Genomic DNA, 26,522 nt, shown 5'->3' with positions numbered 1-26,522 from the left:
GGGAAGAGAAATGTATCATGCCAACTACTTGAAGAGAACACAGAAACGTCAGCAGTGAAGCTCTGATAAAACCATCCTAGAGCCAGCCGCAAGTAGTCACGCACCTCTGCACTATTCGTCCCTTGTCCCACCTCCCAGTCACACTGATGAAAACACTGGCTGAGGGACCAAACAATCCAGCTTGGAACCCACAAATTAGCTTCCTTTTAGCATTTGATAACATTTACTGTTATGAATCTAGAGGATTGAGTTACTTTATTACTAGGGACTTTAAGGGACCCACAATAAATTTGAGGATATCTCAGGGAAATCCATACATAGCTTACTAAATAAATTAATAAATTTAAACAAAAGTTAATTTTAACTTGTCTTAACTCAATCACTTATTTAAATTAGAAAGCCTAATTTTTTTTTTTTTTAAAGCCAGGCAGTGGTGGTGTATGCCTTTAATCTCAGCACTTCTGGGAGGCAAGGCAGGCGGATCTCTGTGAGTTTGAGGCCAGCCTGGTCTACAGAGCTAGTTCCAGGACAGCCAGGGCTACACAGAGAAACCCTATCTCAAAAAACAAAATGAAACAAACAAACAAACAAAAAAAAACTTCCCAAGTTTCTTGGCCAAAATCTGGCCCTCTGAACTACTTAATAGAAGCACATCCATGAGGCTATTTGTCATACTAAATCTAAAAGGCATTGTTTTATTGTTATTGTCTTTTAAAATGTACCATACGGATACTAGATTTTGGCTTCTATAAGTTAACAGGAATTTTTGAAAAGAAGAGTGACTCTTATGGCTATTATTTTCTCAATTCATTGAGAAACATCCGGCCAGTTAAAATGTTTTACTTTCAAAGGTTGTGGGGGGGGGGTTGTTTTTTGTTTTGTTTTGTTTTGTTTTCGAGACAAGGTTTCTCTGTATTGTTTTGGAGCCTGTCCTGGAACTCACTTGGTAGACCAGGCTGGCCTCAAACTCAGACATCCACCTGCCTTTGCCTCCCAAGTGCTCGGATTAAAGGCGTGCGTCACCAACACCTGGCCCAAAGGTTGTGTTTTAACCAATTCAGAAAAGCAGGAGAAAGAAAGAAAGAAAGAAAGAAAGAGAGAGAGAGAGAGAGAGAGAGAGAGAAAGAAAGAATTAGAACTTTATTTAACATTCTTCAACTTTAGTTTTTAAGATAGTTCCTGGGGAATTCTACAAAGAAACAGCAAATGAGACCTGTCTTATATTTAGTTCAGCTACAAGTATTTTGACTCCAGCTGCAATAAATTTATACTACCAAATTTATGGTAACTGTAAATAAATAATCCTTAAACATCTACTCTTTAGATGCATGGAAAATTCCACAGAATTAACCTAGTAAATACTTTATTCCATTTAGACTGTTGCAGGCATTTTCTGAAACCATAAATTTCTGGTTCTTCCCTGAAACAACGTTGACTTGTATATAAAATGAGATTCTGAGGAAAGTGGCCATAAACATCTACAAACTTAGCTGCTTAAGTCAATAAAAACAACTTTAGTCCCATTTTTAGGCAGAGAAAAAGCATTTATTTTCCCTTTTTGAGGAAGTGAATAGTGGACAACATTACTTCAGTAACATAGGGTAAGGACAGCTACTCACACATTACTTCATGCTTTTCCTTGGCCATGTTAAGCTCTTATCAGTCGAAGTAACACTCTCTGTGATGTTTAACATGTAACACCAGTTTTAGTTTGCATGCATGCTCGGTTGGGCAACATCTGCAGGCACTGCACTTCAGAATGTTTGTAAACTTGCTCATACTCGGGAAGAAATGAAACATTAAATGTTGCATGAATGATCAGTGAACTGCGTATCACTTCATTACAAAGTCTAATCCACCATAGGAACACATCAACTTTGCTTTATTAAACTGATTAACAAGTTTCATTTGTTGGAATACTGACTCTCCCTTTCCTTCATAAAACATAAGAGCAAATTTCCTATGAAGTTTGTATTTTTCTTCAGTACTTATCCAAGCAAGTTTAAATAAAAAGTAACAAGGATCTCTCATTTTTATCTTTAGGGTAGCTCATTTGGAGAATAAAACTTTACAAACACACACACACACACACACACACACACACACAAAGAAACATTGCAGTCATTATTTACGATGAACAAGAAGCACAAATTCCCAGGTGAACTTTAATTTTGTCCCCTCTAAGACAAGTTCTTTTAGAAATGAAAGACAAGTGAGGCTCCTTTAGGTAATGTGGGAACGGTAATGGCTGCCATGATTGTTAGGTATCTTTAAAAGTGGCTCTAAAATCATCCGATGAGCCAAATGTATAAGCATATGAAAAATTTCAAGTTTCTGGCACTGCATTGCTGGGTGTGATGCAGACAAGAAAGCTATTTCCTGGTGTTTTGATGGCTTACTCTTGATGGTCAAGCAGAAGGTGTCTCCCTTCATCTGATGCAATAAGCTGGTCTATGAGAACTTGCAGGCATGAAGGGAATCCCAAGTTACATGTACACACACAAAGGAATCCATATAATATATATAGCAAATAAGAGGGCTACACACAATTGGACAGCCTTCAACCCCTGCTTACAGAGAGCCAAATCTAATCATTAGTTGTTTCAATGATGATGTAATCTATTTGACTAAAGGTAAAAACCCCTGATACTATACACTGCATTAAGAATTAACACACTGACCCGAATCCAGGTTAAACAAACATATATAACAAATATTAAGGTCAATAAAATAGATTCAAGTCATTGCAATTTCATTTTATACTTGATACATTTTTGCTTCTACCCAGGATCAATTTACTTCAGCATGAGTGTTATACCAAAATGTAATTTTACATTTTGCATTTAAAGTATTACCTTTATTGAGTTTTCAATTTTGGAAAGGTTTTGATCCAGTATTATTTACACAGCTATATGTCTATATATTTATGCCTTAAGAAAAATGAGAAGTTAGTATAGCCAGCATGAGCTTTTCCACCAGTCTCAATTCCCAGTCTACTTCTTTCCACCCAGCATTTTACTTTCATTACTTACAATTTCAGAGCAAATTATCCAGACCACATTTTTGGATCAGCCAATGATAGAACCTAAATCTCAAATGCTATTCTGAAGAAGTGTGGAGTAAATAATTTTGGTAATCTGTAAGATGGCCGCATGCAGTGTATACTGTATAATAACAGCACCAAACCCTTTATAAAAGCCAAACACTCCTTCCTCCTGCTTAATGGTATTTATACAGTCTCTCATTCCCTCATACTGAGTATTAATTGGAAGTACTTCATAGCCAAGGTCTGTATTGTCAATTATTGTGCGTGTTCCTTGAATATGAAGGCGATGCAGAACGGTTTCCAATGGGTAAAGTATAACGTCAGAGCAAAGGCTGGCAGCAAAGTTAGCAATAAGTTCTGGAAAGTAAGCATCCAGCATACTCTGCATGGGGCTGGTACTCTCAGCGAGGTGGCTATTACAGGTCTTTCTCTTCAGAATTAGGAGGACAATCTTCTGAATGATGGAGCTGATGATGTAATGAAGAGCTCCATGCAGCACTGTCGGGAAGATGAGTGAGAGCAACGGAAGAAGGCGCTTGCTGTGAGGCACGCCCAGGCCTATCACCCTTCCAATCCCTTCTTTAATACACTCCAGGATACCGGTATTATCTCGGATTATCTCACTCTGAAACAAAAATTATGAAACAGGTTCAATTTTATTAAAAAGAGAGAGAGAGACGTATTTGTTGCATGTGTATGGCTGTTTTGCCTGCATGTGTACCCAGTGTATGCAGTACCTGCAGAATCCAGAAGAGGCCATCAGATCCCCTGGAACACGATTATTATGCTGAGAATTGAACCCTGAAGAGCAAGCAGTCAGTGTGCTCTTTACCACCGAGATCTCATCAACTTAACATTTTTTAAAAATTGCCATGGAAAGTACTGTTATTAAGTCCCTTTGAGAAATGTATTGATGAATATAAACAACCATGATTTGCCAACTTCAGCTATGAGATTAGATTAGCATTAGATTCATTTTTCAAAGGAAATATCAGAAAGAGACAGCAATGAGTTGGGCATCTACCTGCAATCGCCTACAAGGCCCTTCACTCAACCCAGCCTCTTCCCACTTCCTTTACCAGTGTCTAACCCAGTGAGTCTCCCTCATCTCCCCACTGAGGCCTTCTCCACATTTAGCCTGATTTCCTAAAACTAGTGCCCTAGCCTAGGCTAACCACCCCTGACTGAAATGCAACCAGCCTGTGGGCTTCCACCAGTACCTACCCTATTACCTGCAACCACCTACAAGCCCCTTCTGTGCCATGCCCAACCTTCCCCACCCAGCCAGACTTCCCACATCTTCTCCAGAGTCTAGCCCCTGGAGTCTCCCTGATCTCCCATCCACACCTTTTCCCCAGCTGGCCAGATCTAGCCTAGGTCCCACATCCTGTGCCCTAGCCTACTCTGGCCTGCCCTGCCTGCACCACAAAAGATCTCTGGGCTTTGGCCAGGACCCTCTTTACCTATCCCACCTCCCACTCACAGGGCCCTTCAACAACATATCCAACCTTTTCAACCGCCACACTCCAGGCTTGAACCAGGAAGTACATCCTGCACATCAGCCTAGTCCCTTCTGTCCACTTGACTCCATTCCACCCAAGCCATTTCCAATCTCTAGTCCAAACCTGCCCCACATCATCTCTTTTACCTCAACCTACTCTGTCCATATCAGACTTAGAACTAACAAAAGAAGTCCACATGATCAGATCTCATTGCAAAAAATTCCAGAAATATGAAAGAGACAGTATCTTCTTTCCAAAGCACACCCGTACTATAGAAATGTTTAACAATGTGAATTAATCTAGATAAACCCAAGGATACAAAATTCAAAAGAACAATCATAAAATTCATCAAAGATTTTGGAGTTTAAAGAAGACACAAAGAAACAGCTCAGTGAATTTAAGGAGAAAGCTTAAAGAGAAAAAATGTCCAAGTGATGCCCAAGAAACACAAACATAAGGCTGACAGAAAAGATGAAGACAATCCAGGGCTTAATAATGAAATCAAAAAAGGAGATAGAAACACTGAAAAGGACTCAAGCTGAGAAGAAGATGGAATTGAAAAACTCAATTTCCCAACTAGAAAACTCTAAGGAAAGCCTTACGAATAGCATGAATCAAATAGAACACAGAATATCAGGACTTGAGGTTAAAGTATGAGATCTAGGCCAAATAAGAAAAGAGTACGAAAATTATTTTTAAATACAAGGAATGATCATACCAGAAATGTGGAATACCATGAAACCAAACAAACCAACAAATTATAGGCATAGATGAGAAAGGAATCCCATGTCAAAGGCATAGATCTGATCTTCAACAAAATAACAGAAGAAAACTTACCTAAATTAAGGGACAGACACTCACATACGGATACAAGAAGCACACAGAATACCAAATAGACAGGAGGAGAAAAGAAAATTAGTTAAGAAAGAAGATATATAACAAAGAAAGTATACTGAAAGCTGCAAGAGAAAAAATGCAAATCACATATAAAGGAAAACCCATCAGAATAACAGCTCAGTGAAAACTCTTTAAAAGCCAGAAAACTCTGGAGCAATGCATTCCCAGTCTTAAAAGACTATGATGGCCTACCTACACTAATATACCCAGCAAACCTATCTGCCATAATTAATGAAAGAAAAACTTTCCATGATAAAAATATACTAGAAATTTATATCCAACAAGCCAAACCTAAAAAGAAAGAAAGAAAGAAAGAAAGAAAGAAAGAGAGAGAGAAGAGAGAGACAGAGAGAGAAAGAAAGAAAGATAGAAAGAAAGAAAATTACAGGAAGTGATATGTGTTGATTTGAATGGGAATGGCTCCCATAAACTCATGTTTGAATGCTTGGTCCCAGTTGGCAGAAGTTTTGGTGAAGATTGGGATGTGTGGCCTTGTTAGAATAGGTGTGTCACTAGGGGTGAGCCCTGAGGTTTCAAAAGCTCATGCCAGGCCCAGTCTCTCTCTCTCTCTCCTCTCTCTCTCTTGCTCTCCTCCCTCTCCCTCTTCCTCTCTCTGCCTGCTGTCTACAAATCAGAATGCAAAGCTCTCAGCTACTGCTCTAGCAATACACCTGTCTGCCTCCTGCCACGCTGATCATGGACTAGTCCTCTAAAACTGTAAGCCAGCCCTAATTAAATGCTTTCTTCTATAAGTTGCCTTGGTCATAGTGTCACCTCACAGCAATAGAACAGTAACCAAGACACAATATTTCAGGCTGAAGAGAAAAATGAGCATAGCAGAGAGATTATAGAAAGAAATATGAAGCCATAATTATTAAAATACATAATATAAAATACATAAACTTTAAATATCATGACCTCAATTCTCCAATCAAAAGACAGACTGACTGAATAGAACAAGTCCTGGAAATTTTTTATTTCTTTCTTGATTTCATCTTTGACCCATTGATTATTCACTAATAAGCTGTTTATTCTCCATGAAATTTATTTGATGCCAATTTTTAAGCTTTATTGCATTGTGGGAAGGGATATAAGGAGAGATTCAGTGTTTTTAAATTTTTGTTTTGTTTTGTTTTTTTGTTTTTTGAGACAGGGTTTCTCTGTGTAGCTTTGTAGACCAGAGTGGCCTCAAACTCACAGAGATCCGCCTGCCTCTGCCTCCCCAATTGGTGGGATTAAAGGCATGTACCACCACCACCCAGCAAGTCTTCTTAAATTTTTAAAGATTTGTTTAGTGTGCCCCAGGATGTGGTCTATTTTAAAAACACTTCCCTGTGCTGTTTCGTATTGGAGTTTGGGTGGAATATTCTGAGGATCAGTTAAGCCATTTGATGAATGATATCAATTGATAATAATATTTCACTGTTAGTTTTTTATCCAGATGACCTGTCTTGGAGAAAGAGGGGTATTTGAAATCGCCTACTATTAATGGATTGATGTCAATCTATTTTTAAATACAGTTGTATATTTTTTATGCAATTGGGTTCCCTAGAGTTTGGTGCATATATGTTTAGGATAGTAATGTGCTCTTTGGTAACTGTTTCCTTGATTAGAATGAAGTTTTCCTTTTTTATCTCTTTATATTAGTTTTAATTTGAAGTCTACTTTGTTAGATGTTAGAATAGTGACACTTGCATGTTTCCTGGGTCCATTTGATCAGAGTATTTTTGTCCATCATTTATTCAAAAGTGGTGCTAATCTTTAAAACTAAGATGTGCTTCCTGTAGACAGGGACAAAAAGGACACAGAGACAAATCTATTAATGCAATCTGGATACTTACAATAAGTACAGAAATTGAGTTATTCTATGCAAGATAAAATTACAATTTAAAATGATTAAAAAATGTCTAAAGTCACTGTCTCTGTAAACTACAGACACAACCCATATGCAAGAGGACATGAAAATATGTTTGGGTCATGAGATGTTAGTTTCAGTTAACCAACATTAGTTCTAACAGCAACAGCAAAATCAGAGATTAATGATGTAGTGGGGACAGCAAATTAAGAGAAAACAAAACAAAAGCCAGAAAGGCAAGGCTGGCCCAACAAGCAATTCACAGAGCAAGCACTGACACAGGTGGGGAAAGTATTCTTGAAGTTCGGATACTGGTAACAGAAGACAAGCTGTATAAGCACTTTCTTTTTTTTTTTTTTTAAGTGTTGAAATGACCTTTAATAAATGAACTAAGGCCGGGTGTTGGTGGTGCACGCCTTTAATACCAGCACTCAGGAGACAGAGGCAGGTGATCTCTGTGAATTTAAAGCTGTGTCTACAGAGCAAGTGCCAGGATAGGCTCCAAAGCTACACATAGAAACTCTGTCTCAAAAAACCAAAAACAAACAAACAAAAAAAAAGAACTAAACTTTTGATTTATAGGAAAACATCAAAAGTGGAGTAAAAGTGAGAAAAAATTGTCAGTGATTAACCTGAAGACCCTACAGGAGGTAGTTTGAAGGAGATGCATTAAATTTTCAAAAGGGGGAACGACAGATAAACATAAGTTTTCTATCTGGGAAGAAAATGCCAGTGAGATTAAAAGAAAACCAGTATAATAAAGCATCCTAAAGTCAAGACAAAAAGGGGGGTAATAAAATCTCTGCCCTTAAAACTGTAATTTACACACATTTCTTTCTCTTCTCCTCTACTTTTTTTTAAATATATATATTTGTTTGTTCATTCATTCGAAGCATACACACGTGGAGGTTAGAATCAACTTGGAGTTTGTTCTTTCTTTCCACCATGACAGATGGCTATGGGACTGGACTTGTTATCAGCAGTGACTACAAGCACCTCATCTTGCCACTCTTCCTTTGCGTCTTTGAGACACAGTCTCACTATAGCCCATGCTGTCCTGGAATTTTAGCCATCCTCCTGCCTACCTCTTAGGTGCTGGGATTTGGGGTATGTGCTGAAAACAAGGCTTAGGTTAATTCTTCGTATCCTTCTTCATCGATACAATTCTTTTGAAGAACTTATATGACCTGAGTTACTCGAAAATTGATTTTTAGTTATTCCAAGGTATAAATCAGAAAAATACCAAATATTTAAACAATTATAAATGCATATAAAAAGAAATGTGTTGCATCTACAACAAAGCAGATTAATTTTCTGATTTTCTGATCAAACTGCAAGGGTATGGGCCAAAAGTATAACTGAGACAGTAGGTAAAGGAAGTCAGAGGTAGATCATGCATTTAGTGTATGCAAAGCTTTGGTTTCCACCTTAAGTAACCTCCCTCCCCCTAAAAATGCAAGAGTAGGTGATGTCTAGTTTTCTGTCAACTTGACACAAGCTATAATGATCTGAGAGGAGGGGACTTCAGTTGAGAAAAAGGCTCCAGACGATTGGGTGTAAGCAGGCTAGTCTATAGGGCATTTCCTTAATTAGTGATCACTTTCATCTTAACAGTTTTACCTGTAAAAGATGGTGAGGCTACAAAACTTAATTCAATGTGCTTCAAGTGCCACCTTGTGGTGAGAAACAGTAAAACAAGCAAGCAGAATTTAAATACAGGAAACGGCTGAAGCTTTGTACTTATTGTGCCAACAATATTTCATCAGAGGGTGTTTAAAACTAATGCTGTTAGTATATTACACATGGTGCCACCTACTGACTGTTAAGATAATTACTTCTTATGCTCACACAATTATTAATGTACTTGCTATAAGCCATAAGCATTTTCAATTGTTCTTGTGCCTTGAAAGAGAATTAAATATTCAAAACAAGTCATAGTTTGGGCTCTAGGATACTTGAGTGAAGAGTATAGTTGTGTATGGAAGGGAGAAAAATAATTAAAACCATGTGACCCAAATTTGCAATGGGAATATTACACCAGTGGTAATATATGGTAAATATGTATCTGTGAAGCGAACATTTAAAATCAGACATACACAGTATACTGGATATTCTAAAAGTTCTTAACAAAAAAGTTACAAGAAAAGAGCAGCTCACCTGTACTGTTTCAATCAGACTTGCTGAGTAAAAAGGCATGGCCACCACATATGTTAGGCTGCAGAGATAAAACAAACACTATCAGTACAGCAAAATAAGATGAAATTTTACAATCTGTTTTAATGTATTCACCTAATTTACATTCAAACTCAAAATTATTTTTTTTTATTTTTCAACCATACTTTGAAACTAGTGATACTAACTCAGAATACTGAAACACAGAGTACTTTATTCAACAGAGGCAGAAATTAAAAAGTAATAATAATAATATAGAGACAATCTAGGGGGAAAAAACCTAGATTATACCTTTAGCAGAATGCAGGCTCCTGTATGACTGTTTGGACATCTACCTGCACATACTAGGGCTGCCTGGAATCTGTTTCTGAACCTTTTGGACAATTATTCCATAGTCCGGTGTTTTAGTAATGATTTTTGCTATTATCTTACTATCTTGTTCTACTTCTACATTCCCCACCAGCAGAACTAAGCCAGCTTTCAACTGTGAGCCAAGTTCCCTTTTATTATGAAAACGTAATATTGTCCAGCTTTCCAAAGTTGTTTCCTCATCAATATAGTAACATTACAACTTTGCAAACCTGCAAAGTGTGTTTACTTAAAATCATTTCAAGGGTAGGACTAATCTAATCAACACCCTTAGGAGCCAGGTCCTCATCAATACCAGTCTCCAAAGTAATGGTACATCAGTAAGTAACTATGTGCTAGACTGTCCCACACAGACAACCAGCAAGCTAGAGGAATTTCCAATTCACAGTCCTTAAAAAATAAATAAATAAGTAAATAAATAAACAAACAAACTTCTAATCTGTAAAAATAGTCACTGATGTAAAATCACCAGGTGCCTTTAGACTATACTGTAACGTGACTATCGTTTTGATCTAGCTCTTCACCAACTCTATACATCCATATTTCTGACTAATACTAAGACAAAGGTTTAGTGTCCCTGCTATCAGAAATGCTTAGATCAGATGTATTTCAAATTTGGGGACATAACTAGATATCTTAAGGATGGGACCCAAGTCTAAATACAAAGTTATTTATGTGTTATACTCATTTACCCACAAAGCTTGACAGTGTTTTTACATTTTACATTAGTATTTTCTGTGTTGCTATATTCAGACACCCTATCCCTAATTAAATAGGATCAGGTTAGAGATATTTAAAACAATTGACATGTGTTGATGTTCAAATTCTTCAGAGTTTGATTCATTTTGCATTTCAGATGTTTGGCTTAGGGATGTTCAAGACAGAGTAGTAATATCTAGCTAGCTAGCTAGCTATCTAGCTATCTATCTATTTTTAATCTTGGTCAAGGGACTGGGAAGATCTCAACTGGTTAAGTGCTTGTCATGCAAGCATGAGGACCCAAGTTTGATCCCAAGCATCCATGTATAAAGTTGGGCATAGTGGCATGTACTTGCAATATCAGAGCTAGGTAGACAGAAACAGGTATATCCCTGAGGCTTCCTTGCTGCCCAGCCTAAATCAGTAACCATGGACTGCACTCCAACTGATTATCCAATACCAAATAATCATCCCTAAAAACACATGCATATAGTAACATTATGTGGATCGAGAAGGCTGTATTTGTGCATTTACACACATACAGCAAGTAACAACAATGAGGTGAGGGTTACATGGGAACAGTTGGAGAAAAAGGAAAGGGTGGGGGATGATATAATTATATACAATCTCAAAAAAAAAAAAAATCCACCTTAAAAACAAAAAACAAGATTGATGGTGTCTGAGGGGACTCTGGCCTTCGTGTTCACACAAGTGCACCCGAACACACAAACACACACTACCCACCCCATTCCACCCCCAAATGAACAAAAGAAAAAGTAATTTAAGAGAAAAAAGTTGAACCACAACTTTTATCTTTCAAGTGCCTAAGAATCATTTTAAACAGCGTGTGTATTTCAGGATCTTAGCCCTAAGCCTTGTTACTTGTTCCGTGACAGTCCATTCCTATTACTCTGACTTCTTCGACTATGCTATGCATATGTGTTTTTCAGTTCTGACACTAAAAAAGCTAATAGAATTTTCTGGTAACAATGTCATTGTAAAACTTACCATTTCAGAAGAAGGTGTTCACCTATTAGTTTAGGATTCCATTTGTGTAAAACTTCCCTAAAATTTAAAAATAAGTATAAATAAACAAAAACAGTTATTTTAAATATTTTGAGTTAATTTTTTTAAACAGTAATAAATTTTTGTTTTTGTTTTAATCTGTAGAGAGGATTTTTCCTTCTGGACATAATTCTGACACCTGGAGTGGTTTAAAAGAAGAAATTGTGTGTCTGCTGCAGAGGGGGCTGCAGGGGAAAAGCTGTGACTTCCTGCATGATGGCTACTACTGTGTGACAGACGAGAAGACCTAGGAGACAAACCTCTAGGTGTGTCTGTGAGGAAGTTTCACGCCTGGATGGATTCATGGGCTAGGATCCTGGACTGAATGAAAAAGAGAAAGTTGGCTGAGCACCAGCATGTATGCCTTGCTTACTAAAGCACAGGGTAGTGTTCTTTATCAGAAATGCTCAGGACCAGATGTGTTCCAGATAGATAGCTCGTCTCTCTCTGAGAAGTGGGACCATTGCTTTGATAACTGCATGTGACTTGGGTCTATGGGACAGGTCTGTCCATTCCGATTTCCCCTCTTCATCTCTCTCCCCATAGCCAAATTAATACATTTTCAGTTGTTTGCCTACAACTCTGAAACTTAAGTTTCAGAAATCAAACCACAAATATTATCACTGCAGGTACTGAATTCTTGCCACACTATTAAACTGAATGACCTGCACTTTGTTAATTTTTTATAGATCTCTGTTTTTGGGGGAAGCCTCAAAAACAAGATCTGGCACATCTGTACTTTCAAATGCACTCTGAGACATCAAAAGCAGTAACAGATATAATTAGCCAAGCATAGAAACTCAATTTATAAAGTATGAGTCAAGAAACTTTTAGCTGGCCAGGTGTTCCTAGCCTTTAACAAAGCTGTATTAAAGGAGTTCTGAGAATACACAGTTCCTTGAAAGCAAATACATTGGAAAAAGTTTGCTCTTAGCTTCTTGACTTTGTTTCCTTCCCTTACAAACATATCCCAACATCGAGTACATGTGCAATACTAGTGGTTAGTTAGACCTTCAACTGACTCCCTTTCTTAACAAAGCAAAATAATGTATCCTAAGGGCTAACTTCAGAAATAAAGAACTATTCAAAGGCCTTAACACTATCCATGAGTTCATGCAGAAGAATACAGTACTTAAAAATGGAAAATTGGTCATGCTAAAGAGTGCCCAACAAATTACAATCTCTCACTACTGTCTATCATATCTTTGTTGTTGGCATGCCTTGTTGCCAACCGCCGTAACTCTGGGATACTTACAGTATCAGTCTCTCAGAGCTTTCTAAAAGTCCAGTGCTATCTTTCCTACAACAAATAATGGCTTAATTTGACCCACAGAGAAGAAACAGCATATTTCCCTAACTTTATCTACCTTCTCTCTCCCAGTGTATCTGTAATTGAAGTTTACAACCTTGGATTCTACAAAGTGTCATGAATCTTACTACTAATTTTGTTTTGAGGGTATCACAAACTATACCCTTCAACTACTGCTCTCACCACCCCCACAATACCACATATGGGACAGGTTTGTAGACATACAAATTGTCCACGACACTTTCCTTGTCACCTCTCATAACTTGTGGTCTACAATTCTCCATTAATTGAATTTCACTGAGTCTCATATTCTTTATAATATTTTATGCCACAATACTCAAAACTATGTCTATATTTAAATAATTTCTGTAGCATCCTAATCCACAGTTCCAACCACCTTTTACTCATGTCCCCTGTGGTTGTTAGAATGAGAATGGTCCCCATAGGCTAATATATTTGAGGATTAGGAGGTGTGGCCTTTTGGAAGGGGGTGTGACCATCACTGGATGTGGGTTTTGAGGTTTCAAAAGCCTTTAACATTTCCAGTTAGCTCTCTCTCTCTCTCTCTCTCTCTCTCTCTCTCTCTCTCTCTCTCTCTCTGCTGCAAACCTGTACATCAGATGTAAGCTCTCAGCTATAGCTACAGTGCCATGCCTGCCTGACTCCAGCAATGCTCTTGCCATGATGGTCTACTCTAGAGCTGATGCCCAAACTAACTGCTTTCTTTTATAAGTTGCCTTGGTCATGTTGTCTCTTCACAGTAATATAAAAGTAACTAAAACAACCCTTACAGGTCTGACAAAAATCTCAAACTCCATTTAGTGAAAGTTAAATTCCTTATCTCCTTTCTAACTCATTCTTACTGAATTCTCCACCTTGGTTAGCATTCTTATTAATTAATTAATTAATTAATTAATTAATTAATTCTCAGCTACTGCCGGCAACTCACTTCCTAATATGCCTCCCACTTTCAACCTAATGGCAGCTAACATCAATTACACGGAGCATGTCATCCTAACTCAGCACTTTCTGTTCTGTTCCATAACTCAAAATAGTCCCTATGTGGTTAAGATTAATGCATGAGCCCTCTACAAAACAGTCTGAAGCAATACTTTCACACTACCTCTTGGGAATACCCTCGATCAAAACACATCAAGAAACAGATAAAATGTTTGATTTCAGGCCCACAGAAAATAAGCCATTACAAAGACACAATCACGGAGGGAGGGAGAGGATTTGAGTTGGATATGACCTAGATACTTGTATATACACACAAAATGATCAAAGAATAAATAAAAACATTTTAAAAAGACACAACATCATGGCTTCTCTTCCCTCCCACGAAAAAGCTGCTTCTTTTTGTCACCGAGACTAAGTTTCATGAGACCAGCTGAGTATGCTGTTGCCTTCTCTTGGAAGGCTCTCCTTTCCTACCCAGTCAGTTCTTTTTTTATTGTTTTTATTTTGAGACAGGGTTTCTCTGTGTAGCTTTGGAGTCTGTCCTGGGACTTGCTCTGTAGACCAGACTGCCCTTGAACTCACAGAGATCTGCCTGCCTCTGACTCCTGAGCGCTAGGATTAAAGGTGTGCGCCACCACTGCCCAGCCTGCCCAGTCAATTCATATTTCAGACTCTATCTCAATTTTCAGTTATTTTTTTAATATGTGCCAATAACTCCAGGTAAATATCCCTAGTCATCTGAAAGGGGTTTATTTAATTATGGCACAAATCACACAATGCACTATAATCATATGAGCTACTTAAGGAAGTTGTTCACTTAGCTGGAGGTTTGCTGGTGCACAGCAGGAGGAATGAAAGGCATATTTCAACAGACACTAGACCTGAAGCCCCTATCACACACCCACTATATATTAGCAAGATATAACTAATAGAGTAGCTTTACTGTCCCCCTTCACTGTGCTACTTCAGATAAGTTTTCAGATTCAAGACATTGGCTTCCATACTTGATAAAAATTTAACATAAGACTAACATGGGAAAAAGGCTACACAAGTACCTTGGTAAAGGTGTAAATTCACTAATTATGCCTTCTGCTCCAAGTGTGACTCCCTGGACAATAAATGTGCTTCCCATTCCTTTCCATAGGGCTCTTGGTCCCTAAAATCAAAACAAAAACAATAAAAATAGTTCTGTTAGTGCCTAAAAATAAAACATAAAACTTCTTAATGAAACTCAACGTTGAAGGATTGCTGATATTTCCTAATAAGGTATTACTCTAATATAAATCTTACAGAACTGTAACTAAATCTAGTAGTGGTAGATTTCTACCAGTTTGTTCTTTTCCACTGAGGCACACTCTCACATAACCCAGGCTGGCATCAAATTCTCTGTAGTAGCTGAGGCTTGCCTTGAACTCTTCATCCTCCTTCCTCAACCTCCCAAGTCCCAGGATCATAGGCCTGTGCCATTACAGTAGCCTCAATTGTCAATGTTAGACTAGTTTAAACCAAGATGAATGCTCCATGTAATTCAGTACTCCAAAATGACTTATTGAAAACCTCTGGTATCTCCATATGCCACTGCCTATGATCTGTTAGCTGCTCCTATGACCTACAGGTATCTCAATTTTCATATTCCCCCAAATTCACGCAATCGTTAGCACTGTTTCTTTTCCTTCTGTGTTGTTGCTCCTATTTCCCTAATAGCTCCTTCATGACACTTGTGTCCAAATCATGTATTTATCATTCTTCCTGTGTAATCAATCAAAGTTCTTAAAGTTATCTCAGCCCCAGTCTATGTTCTTTCTTCCATCCTTATGTTATTACTTATGTACACCTAACACTAGAGAGTTCACTGTTTCTACTACAATAACAGCAGTAGTGTTATTACTATTATTTATCTACATTATTATTGAATGAGAAAATAAAATATCAATACTGTAAAATTAGAAGCAGCAATATAGTATCAGGAGAAAAAAAATGTGTTTCTTTTTCATGCTAGTCCCTTAGCAGAGGCTTTTCTCTTTCATTCTCCAGAGACAGCTCAGCATATAATAGAATATCTATGTGCATGCATGCAAAGATGCACTTTTTTTTTTCCATGTTTGGGGGCATTTTTTTTTTTTTTTTTTTTTTTTGGTTTGTCCAGACAGGGTTTTTCTGTGTGTAGCCTTGGCTGTCCTGGAACTCACTCTGTACACCACATTGGCCTCAAACTCACAGAGATTTGCCTGCCTCTGCACCACCTGGCTGGTTTGTTCATTTTTAACAGGAGACACACAGAGGTAGCATCTTATTTGTAAAGGCCACCTGGTATCTTACCACATAAATGTGTCATCATTGTTTTAATGGTATCCTCTTGTTAAATATTATAATTTCTTGACTCATTATTATGTGTAATACCACACAATATGATATCCTTGATACACATTTTTACACATGTATATAACATTTATGTAGAAAAGTTCTTAGAAGTCAAATACACAAATTTTAAATTTTGATGCAAACAATCCATTGGTTCACAATGCTCTCGTCACTCTAACACATCTGCAATGGTTCTCTTGTAGCTTTTAGGATAAAGTGTGCAGGCCATAGAAGGCCCTTTACAATGCTGCTTACTTCTCTGGCTCTTTCATCTTCGTCTTACCCTCCACCTCTGCTACAAGGTACTATTTACTGCATAATAACACCTAGTCCCCAAAATTATAACCTCTCTTTGCCTTTTGCCTTTGAACATCAACACATGAAACCTTTACCCTGAATTAAGAAGCAGACTTTCTGACAATATACAAGAATTCGAGTCAGTGTCTCTTTCTCAACAGCTTTCCCAGATCATACCCTGTGATCAATCCCCGTTGTGGTAGTCAATCCTCACTGTAAACAGATTAGAAATGTTTAACTGAGGAGGAAGACCCACCCTAAAGATCGACAGCATCATTTCTTTATCATCAAGAGCTAAAGAAAGGCCAAAAAGCCAGGTACCAGCATTTATGTTTCTCTGCTTCCTAACTACAGGTTCAGTGTGGTCAGCTACCTTGAGCCCAGACCCCCATGTCATCACTGTCCTGACAGATAACATTGTTTTAAATTTTGAACAAAACAAACCCCTCCTTCCTTAGATGCTAGTGTTGGGCATTTTGTTAACATCGATAACTAATGAGGATATCAGTTTTGATGATGCGTCTCATCTATACAATAATCAGTACTTTATCATTCTCATTTCTGTCTCTATGACTACACTGTAACTCTATTGATTGTACAGACATTAGAACTTAGCATAGCTCTTTGCAATTTCATTGAATTAAGTGAAATTCTGGAAAAGTCAAAGGAGATTTTTTTTTTCCAAGACAAAATTTCTCTGAGTAGCCCTGGCTGTCCTAGAACTCACGCTGCACACCAAACTAGCCTCGAACTCAGAGATCCACCTGCCTCTGCCCCACGAGTGCTGAGATTAGAGACATGTGCCACCACCACCCGGCTCAAAGGAGAATTCTTACTTTAATGCTTAACAAGTTTAAATCTACAGCTTTAATAGAATAGATTCTCACCTGAGTTTTGTTGAAGCTGTACATAATGTTGATAACTGTAAACGGAGTGAGATGGTAATGCCGAGCATGGTAATTAACCTGTAAAAATACACAGTATCTTTTCTGTCTTGTCAAGAGATAATAAGGCCATGAAAATCTAAAGCTCAGCATAAGCAACAGTTAAGTACTAAAGTCAAATAATGAGCACTCCAAATCAACCGTTTGTGTTATGCACATGGTGATATAGATAGAATACACAAGGAGTACATAAAATACCTAGTAATGCAGACTATAGAGAGGATCTTGCTGGTTGAAAGTGAGGATTTTAAGCTCTGGAATTAAATCTCGTACTCATTTTGGCCAAGCATTTTTAAAAACTATAGCATACAAAAAATGAACAAATCATAAATGAGCTAAATGTGTCAAAATGATATATACTGGATCAGCAGTTATTATCATAATTTAAATATATACAAATCAATTTCACTGTTCTGGGGCATCTATAACTGCCACTGTTATTTAGGTAGTTATTTCTCTATGCATTCTTATTTTTCAGTGACAAGTATAGATAGATTAATTTGTACTGATTTATACTGTCTTAATGTTATATGGGAAAATTACTTTGCAAAGAACTGAAGTTACATGATAGGACCTGCAACAGGCCAATAACTGTTGAGAGCTCCATTACCTTACCAGAGGCATAAAAAGCTCAAAATATTTTCTTAGTTTAACTCAGGCACCATTTGCCTTCTTCATGTATTAAAAACAATCTATTAATATAAAAACAAGGGTGAATAAACTGCAGATTCTTTACCATGAATCAAGGTGGTAGCATCAATTGTATTTTTCTATGATATTCTTCACTATAGATAATGACAGATTATCATTTAAGAGTATCCTTGGTGAAGCAGTGCAAAGGGTAATTATATGAAACCTGATCTGTAAGTACATATCACCTTTATAATTAACATTTTGTGTTTTACATAAAGAAGACAGCTCACATGAAGGAAAATTCTTACATGATGCATTTGCTACTTACCCATTTTTCTTTTTATCACAGAACACACACACCCTTTTTTTAAATACCCTATCAAACTACTACTTTCATGCAAACTATTACTTTCACACTTAGGACATACATCTTTCCTTACAGTACTGAGACTTAAACCTAGGGCCAATTATATGCTCAGCCACTCAACTATATCCTCAGATCAAATGTGTACTTGTAAATTAGCAAAGTGAGCTTGATTTTTGTTGCTATTGTTGGTGATGGTGGTGGTTTTTTGTTTTGTTGTTGTTGTTGTTGTTGTTGTTTTTAAAAAGAAGATCCTCAGAGTGTTTGTTTTCAACTTTCCTCCAAGTACAAATTGGAAAAACACTTTAGTAAGATTAAAATGTTGTTCTGGTTAAGGAACATATAGGAACTACACTTTAAAATCCTGGGTTAGGCAAAGGCTTTCTGAAAAGGACTCTAATAACTCAGGAATAGTAAGAATTGACAAATAGAAAGGATAAGTTAAGAAGCTCTTGGTCAGCAAAGTAAACATGGAACACACAGAATGTGAGCCATCTTACAGGGAACTAACTATCCAGAATATATAAAGAGCTGAAAACATTAGACACCAAAACCCCCAACACTCCAAGCAATAAGTAGGCAAAGGCAAAGGAAATACTATTAGCCAAAAGGTTCAATGCCATTACATAGCAGAGAAATGTAAATCAAAGCCATACTGAGATTCCATCTCAACCCTATGAGAACTGCTATCACTGAAAAAAACAAACAAAAATGAATGCAGGTGACTATGTGAGGAAAAGAACTGTCATTCAGTGCAATCACTGTGGGACTCTCTGCAAAGGTCCTTCATGAAAACTAAAACCAGAGCTACTGACTGTTCAATTGTACCATGGGATATATCAGAGGGATGCAATCAGCAAACAGAGACATCTGGGCATTCTTCTTCTTGTTGCACTAGTCACAGAAACCAATTTATGGAATCAGCCTAGACACACACACACACACACACACACACACACACACACACACATACACACACGATTATTATTATGCAGCCACAAAGAAAAAAACCATTGGACAGAACTGGAGATTCTGACTAAACAAAGTAAGCCAGACTCAGACAAACAACATACATTTCTCATTTGTAGAATACAGGATGTTCTGTAAACTAAAGAAATAATAACAAAATAAAAAACTAAAGCAGGAAGCATACTTTTTGGGAATAACAAAGTGACCAGTAAAAGTTGGGAAGAAGGACAAGGGAAATTAATGGGGACAAGAAAAATCATGATATAGATGTATGAAAATGTCATAATTTTGTGTAATTATTTTGTATAAGTAATACATTTTAATAAAATGTAAAAAAGAATTTAGGGGAATGTGTATCTCATTAAGAATACACATTGATTAAAGACTTTCTTGTAAGATAACTGGTTCTTTCAATGAAGATGAATTTTGGTATGTAATAATTCAATGTTTCAGAATCTGGACACATAACTCAGTGAATCAACATCTTTCAGATTACCAATACAGGCTGATAGAAAATCATGTATAATATAAATTATAACGCATTTGGATGCATTATAAATCAATGGGAATTTTTGTTGTAGTTGCCCCCCCACCCCCGCGCACGCGCGCGCGCGCGCACACACACACACACACACACACACACACACAATGGAGTAGCCTTGGCTTTCGTAGAATTTTCTCTGTAGCCTCAAACTCAGAGATACACCTGCCTCTGCCTCCAAATGCTAGGGTTAAAGATATGCTCAGTTCAACAAGAACTTTTTAATGTAATAGAGGTTTTTTTTTAATTAGGTTGCTTCAGATTTCACACTGCACATAAGACACCACCACTTAGTGAGTTTAAGTGTAACTCATGTAACTCACGTTACACTTCGAGGCACATTATTAGAAAAGAATACACATACTCCTACTTTCAAGAGCATCATGTGTAGGAGGCTGATTATTCTTGTTTCTCTTAAAACAACATCCTAGGACAGATTGACTGGAGGAGCAGATGTGAGAAGCTCGCTCCTATTATGACAGACATTTTGGAGAAAAACATAAATTTTTGCAAAGATGATTTGTTAATATCTGATGAATGCATTATTTTTTAATGAGTTAGATCAATATTACATCAGTTCTAATTTCTGAAATGGTGAATCCTGACAGGCATGAATAATCAAAACATCTTCAGAGTCCCAATAACTTTTGAGATTTTGAAGTGGTTTTAGACTAAAAAGTTGGAGAACTGAAATATTATAGATTTTGGAGCATTTCACATAGAACAATGGGTATAAGATTTCACATCATTTTATCAGAATTCTATGCTTCTAGTTAGGATTAAGCTTGTCTCAAAAGTCCAAGAAATTACATTTACCTGACATTGGCGGCGTAAAACAATGCAAGGATGGGCCAGTACATTTTCTGTAAAGAGACTATACAGAAATAATTTATATGTGTGTGTATAAATGTCTTTACACAAATTTTATTTATAACATACATATACCTGAAGTTATCTTATATTTCCACAATTAAGGCAATTTAATATCTGCTCATCTGCAAATAATATAAACAGTAAATTCACTAAAAATAAAATTTAGACCCACAAACTTGTATATATTTATTATCTATAGTACAAAAGTGAAAATAGATCTCTGTATGTTTGACATGAAAAAGGCTACATCATTTAACTTCCATTTCAGAAAATATCCTATGAAGAAAATTCTCATATGAAAAGTCATTTGCTTTTCAATATCCTTATTCTAGAAATTTTTATTTTGATATACTTGGTACTTAAGTTACAGGATTTTTGATGTTAATTACTACTTTATAAATCAAGTATTTCTTTTGACTATGTTCCCCAATGGCTGTGGATTAAGCTCTAACAGCTTAATATAATATAAAACTTATATATATTATATAAAATGGTATTAAGCTTTAAGAATAAAAAATTAGGCTAAAAAAGATTAGCAAAATGGAAAATGGACTTTATCTATGCTGACACTAATATCCTTCAGTTTTTAATATGCAATAAGGTCACTTCACTGGTTATTTAAAATGGTGTCCATTCTGGTATGAAAGGTAAAAAAATACACAATATTTATGAATCTTCATGATAACATAAATAAGAATGATGAATGTTCTTAGCTATAATGGCCATTATAAGCAATAACAAAACCAAAAAAGGAAGCTGACCACCAAACAATAACTAAAAAAAAAAAAAAAAAAAAATCAGTCTCTATGCTGCAAAACTACGTGGGTACCACTGCAATGTTTAAAGAGAAGGCTCATCTCATCACTTTGAGAAGGAAGATTACATTATATTCTATTCTGACAGACTCATGAAAGTTACTACCATATTCATTACAAAATTACTTCTTTTATACAATGGAAAGACTGGTTCCTACCTCTACTAGAGAAAAATCAAATTATGAATTCTTTTGGGGTTTTTCTTTTTGTTTTTGTTTTTTTTTTTTTTTTTAGTTTTTTTGAGATAGGGTTTCTCTGTGTAGCCCTGGCTATTCTGGAACTCACTCTGTAGAGCAAGCTAGCTAGGAGCTCAGAGATCCATCTGCCACTGCCTCCACAGTGCTGGGATTAAAGGTGTACACCACCACCACCACCACCACCCAGCAAGTTATGGATTCTAAATAATCAAATCCTACAAAGTAAGTACATAAACTGTTAACAAAACCTAAAAGAAGAAATGTTAATCACTTAATATTATAATTAAAGGAAAGACAATAAAAAAATCTTTAGAATAAACATTACCTTGCAAGTCCAATACCAAATCCAGCAAATCTATTCAACTGTTCTAAAATAAAAAGGATAAGATTACTTATAACCAATATTTATATTTACTGTGATAACCAAAATTTTAGAGGAACATGATGTTCATTTAAACCTCAAAGTCTAATGTGGGATAGTGAGTCAATTTAAATAGTAAGTGACTCTGGTGGAGCTTGTGGCAAGTTCCACCAAAAGGACCTCTTTATGGAGCAATTCTGTCTTTCATTCCAATGCACTGTTGCCACAAGGACTTGTAAGCTAGGACATTTCTAAGTTGTAACTGTTTTAATAGAAAAAAAGCTTTAAATAGTATCAAAAGCAACTACCTTAAAAAGTGCTAAAACCCTGTATGGACTATGTCAAGTTTGTATACAGATGGAATCTAAGTATTGCCAGTTTTAATTTCTGATTACAATCATTCTAAAGTTTTCTATGGACGGCCATGACAGATACACAAAGAAACTGATAGTCATCTATTATTACTGAGGGACAATGGTTGTTGTAAAATACCTCAAAATTGTTACTCTGAGAGTACTTAGTGTTATCAATAGAGGTTAAGTACCCTATGATCTTAAGTTGTAAATAGTTTACCAATAGTTGTTTATTCCAGTCTATGTGGTGGGACCCTAGTTGCATATGTGCTCCCTCCTATAACACTGCTGGAGAGCTATCTATCGGCTGAAAACTCTATGCACATGTCAAAAGAGAAGCTTTCCCCTGAATAAGGAATCCAAAATCCTAACAATGGTCTAGCCACAGGATTAGACATTAAATAGCAATATTCACAAGAGACCATTCTCTCCCTTCCGTCTGTCATTTCAAATGAAGCAATGATCCTTTATGATGAGAATATTCTCTTATAAAAGGCCACGTAAACATTTTCCTGGGGGAAAAAAAACTACCCGCTTCGCCTTGAAACATGTACAAGCTAGAAAGCTTCTTGTCATATTGAAGTACTTTCTTTTGTGAGCACATTTATCATTCCCAAATACTAAAGAAAATATGACATTTATGAAAAGTTTTAGGAAGGCTTAATGTTGTTAATTATGTGAGGCTCTACTTGTTGCAAAGTTTTACTCAGTCACTTGGTAATAGCTTCAAAATAAACTAGCTGTATTAGCAAGCTTCCCCTCCTTGGAACTATCAAGATGTAATTTATAAAAAGATGAAAAACTTCACTGCGTAAGGCAGTAACTTTACAGCAATTATACCTGGATTCTGAATCATTTCACTTAGAGCTTCATTCAAAAAGAGTTTTCCGGGCTGGAAAGATAGAGGTTAAGAGCACAAACTGCTCTTCCAGAGGTCCTGAGTTCAATTCTCAGCAACCGCATGGTGGCTCACAACCATCCCTTATGAGATCTGGTTCCCTTTTCTGATGTGCAGATATACATGGAAGCAGAATGTTGTATACATAATAAATAAATAAAATATTTTTTAAAAAAGAGTTTTCCAGCACTAACACAATGAAACACAGGAAATAACAGCCAAAAGTTGTGTGACACTGGATGAGTCACTGATACTCCTTCACCTCCTAGTGTACTAATAATTAGGCTCTTCCAATTCAAGCATTTCTGCACTCAAAGTAAAAACTAAGGAATGAGTATCACAATTACTTATAGCATGTTTAATACTTAATGATACAATTTGTTATTCTCAGAGAATGGAGTCAGCTATTTACACATCAAGAATAAAACGTATTTTAAATGTATGCTGTTCATGCAGTGTTGCAATTGAAGCTCTCTGACATTCCATAAAGAGTAATAGCTTACAAAGTCAGGTTATAGCAATGTTTCTAAATCTAAGTGGAGGTTTTAGGTCAGAAGACGAGAAGGGAGAACTGCTGGGAGGTATGGATTTGGGATCTAAAATCAGAACCCCCATGTTGAAAGAGTAAGTGAAGGAAACGAATAATTATCCTACTGTGCATATTTACAATATTATACTGTTATTCATCTTATTTAGCACTCGTAAAAAATATGTCATTCGACAAGTCTGAACGAGTGATCAGTAGAAAAATGGTTAAATTTATTATTGGTCCAACCTAAATCTTCCTGGGCTATAAACCTTCATTCCAAAACACGAAGATATGAGTCAATTAACCAAATCAAGAAAATTCACCGGCTAGAGTGAATCAGACAACAGTAAATAATCTAATTTATTTCTTTCCTGCTCCCGACACCAGTGGTAACGTTCCTGGGCCCCTAAGCACCCCTACCAATGCATCCTAGGCTATACAGATGTCACCTAGTGTGGTGATCCCGGAGCACAAATCGCGTGCACGAGAGTCTCGCTTCAGGACAGAGGACGAAAGGAGGGCAGAGGGTGTGGTTGTGTGTGCAAGGACCTAGGCGGGCCCTGAGCGCCCGCACTTCCGGAGTGCGCGGGTCCACCCGCCCGGCCGGGCCCCGCACCCCTCACCGCTGCTCGGGCCCGGGCGCGGGACGTCGCCGCCTCCCGGGAAGGGCTCCTCCGCGGGGCCCTCGAGCGTTGTGGGCGCGGACGGCACACCGTACGTCGGGCTCTTTTCACCCCAGTGCAGATTGCGGCTGCCCGGAATGTCCGGAGGAGTCGTCACCCAATGGCCCAGATCGCTCCCAGAGCCGAAGGAGCGCGCATGGAAGGGGCCGCCGAAAGCCGGGTCGTCCCGCACGCCTCCCCGGTAGCCCAGGCCATCGAAGCCGTCAGGGCGCCGCGGATGCATCTCGGACGGGCGGACGAGGACGAGAGAGGCCGGCCCACGGAGCCCAGGCCTCCACCGCGTCCCCGCCGCAGTCGCCGCGCGTCCGGAGAGTGACAACCGGAAGTCACGACTGGAACCCGGAAGTCCTGGGAGCACTTGACTCCGCCTCTACTCTCTTCCTCCCTACTTGGTTGCTAAGGAGACGCGGCAGCTGTCTTAGGCTGGAAGGGGAAGGATGCTTGCTGGGCCTGGTCCCAGAAGATGCAATGTGTGTCCTCTACTTTCAGGGATGCCACGCACGGTGCAGCAGCCCCGGATGACCTCGGCCTGTTGCAACGTGCTGTCTCCCCTCACCCAGGTGCCTCACCCTTCCCAGGGGAACCCGCATGAGGGCAGGAGTATCATTCCGTCTCCCTTTGTCTCTTGCTGTATGGGCCACCAGGCATTAGCAAAGTACAAGTCAAAAACACCCTCACGTGTGAATACATACTGCCCTCCACGACAAAGGAATCAAGTGTTTAAACTTTTCTAAGGCCACAAGGCAACTATAAACAGTTTTTTTTCCCCCTGATGTATCCAAATAACTTGGGGTATTAAGATCACAGCGTTGTCACTGAACGCACACACACACCCACTAAGACTTCTGTTGATTCCCCCCACTACCTGTTTTTATTAGCTTCTTGGGCTCTTGAGGCTGGGTGGCTCTTGATAGATCTGATTGCGTTTTGCATGGCTTCTTCCTGAGCCTTCTTCCCAACTGAACGCTAGAATCTGAGGGCGTTCAGAAGAGAACCCTGACGTATTGCCCTCAAAAGCCATGTCGTTTAAAGGGATAATCAACATTTTGAGCAACTTGACGTTTCTTGAATTAGGTCATGATATGCATTGGCAAAACATGGCGAGTCTCTTAAGTATTAATACCAAATCACTACTGGAAATGGCCATAAAAGAATTTCTTTTTCTCAACTTGCTGAAGGGAAGAACTTGACTCTCAAGCCCTAGAGGTTTCTGTATGATTGATAGTGTGTTTTAAGGAGTAGGAGAGTGAGTTTTAATACAGAAACGTTGCACTTCACAATTTCACATCCTTGAAAGTAGAGAGAGAATGATTTATACCTCAGGAGCCAGCTGAGGGGAAACAAAACCATAAAAGTCATTACTCACAAATTATAGCAGTAATGCATTATAATCTTCCTTGTTTAAAAAAACTTGGAAGAAAATATGTGGATATGTTTGTGCAGTAAATTGGAAGATTTTCAGGGACTGGAGAGATGGCTCAGAGGTTAAGAGCACTGGCTGCTCTTCCAGAGGTCCTGAGTTCAATTCCCAGCAACCACACGGTGGCTCACAGCCATCTATAATGAGATCTGGTGCCCTCTTCTGGTATGCAGGAATATATGCAGATTGTACACTGCATACATAATAAATAAAATCTTTTAAAAAAAATTGGAAGAGTTTCTAATCCAACAGCAAACCTAAAAGTCATTTAAGGAATTGGGAAATATTATAATTAATGTTACTGTAAATTTCATATTTGGTAAATTAAAAACAGCTGTAATCAACATTAAAAGATAAATGACAAACTGGGAAATGACATTTTAGAATGGCTTAGACATAACTCTACAGAG

General features: G+C 37.7%; 1 protein-coding gene across 3 annotated transcripts; it reads right to left on the bottom strand.

Moving 5' to 3' along the window:
• Positions 1–1,523: 1,523 nt before the first annotated feature.
• On the bottom strand, positions 1,524–25,019 carry Slc25a46 (solute carrier family 25 member 46). 3 transcript variants are annotated; one of them, XM_027400648.2, is made up of 8 exons: positions 24,633–25,019; positions 22,194–22,236; positions 20,800–20,857; positions 17,420–17,497; positions 14,930–15,030; positions 11,549–11,605; positions 9,458–9,515; positions 1,524–3,671 (listed from the first exon to the last, which is right to left on the bottom strand). In XM_027400648.2, exons 1-8 carry the CDS (start codon positions 24,913–24,915, stop codon positions 3,093–3,095), a joined length of 1,257 nt encoding a protein of 418 aa, XP_027256449.1. In that variant the 5' UTR covers positions 24,916–25,019; the 3' UTR covers positions 1,524–3,092. The 3 variants fall into 3 exon arrangements, with proteins under 3 accessions (XP_027256449.1, XP_027256450.1, XP_027256451.1); XM_027400649.2 differs by lacking the exon at positions 24,633–25,019 and adding an exon at positions 24,430–24,563; XM_027400650.2 differs by lacking the exon at positions 24,633–25,019 and adding an exon at positions 24,459–24,552.
• Positions 25,020–26,522: the final 1,503 nt, after the last annotated feature.

The sequence above is a fragment of the Cricetulus griseus genome, chromosome 2, assembly GCF_003668045.3.
Source record: "Cricetulus griseus strain 17A/GY chromosome 2, alternate assembly CriGri-PICRH-1.0, whole genome shotgun sequence".
NCBI classification, from domain to species: domain Eukaryota; kingdom Metazoa; phylum Chordata; class Mammalia; order Rodentia; family Cricetidae; genus Cricetulus; species Cricetulus griseus.
This window is presented reverse-complemented; position numbering and strand designations above follow the sequence as displayed.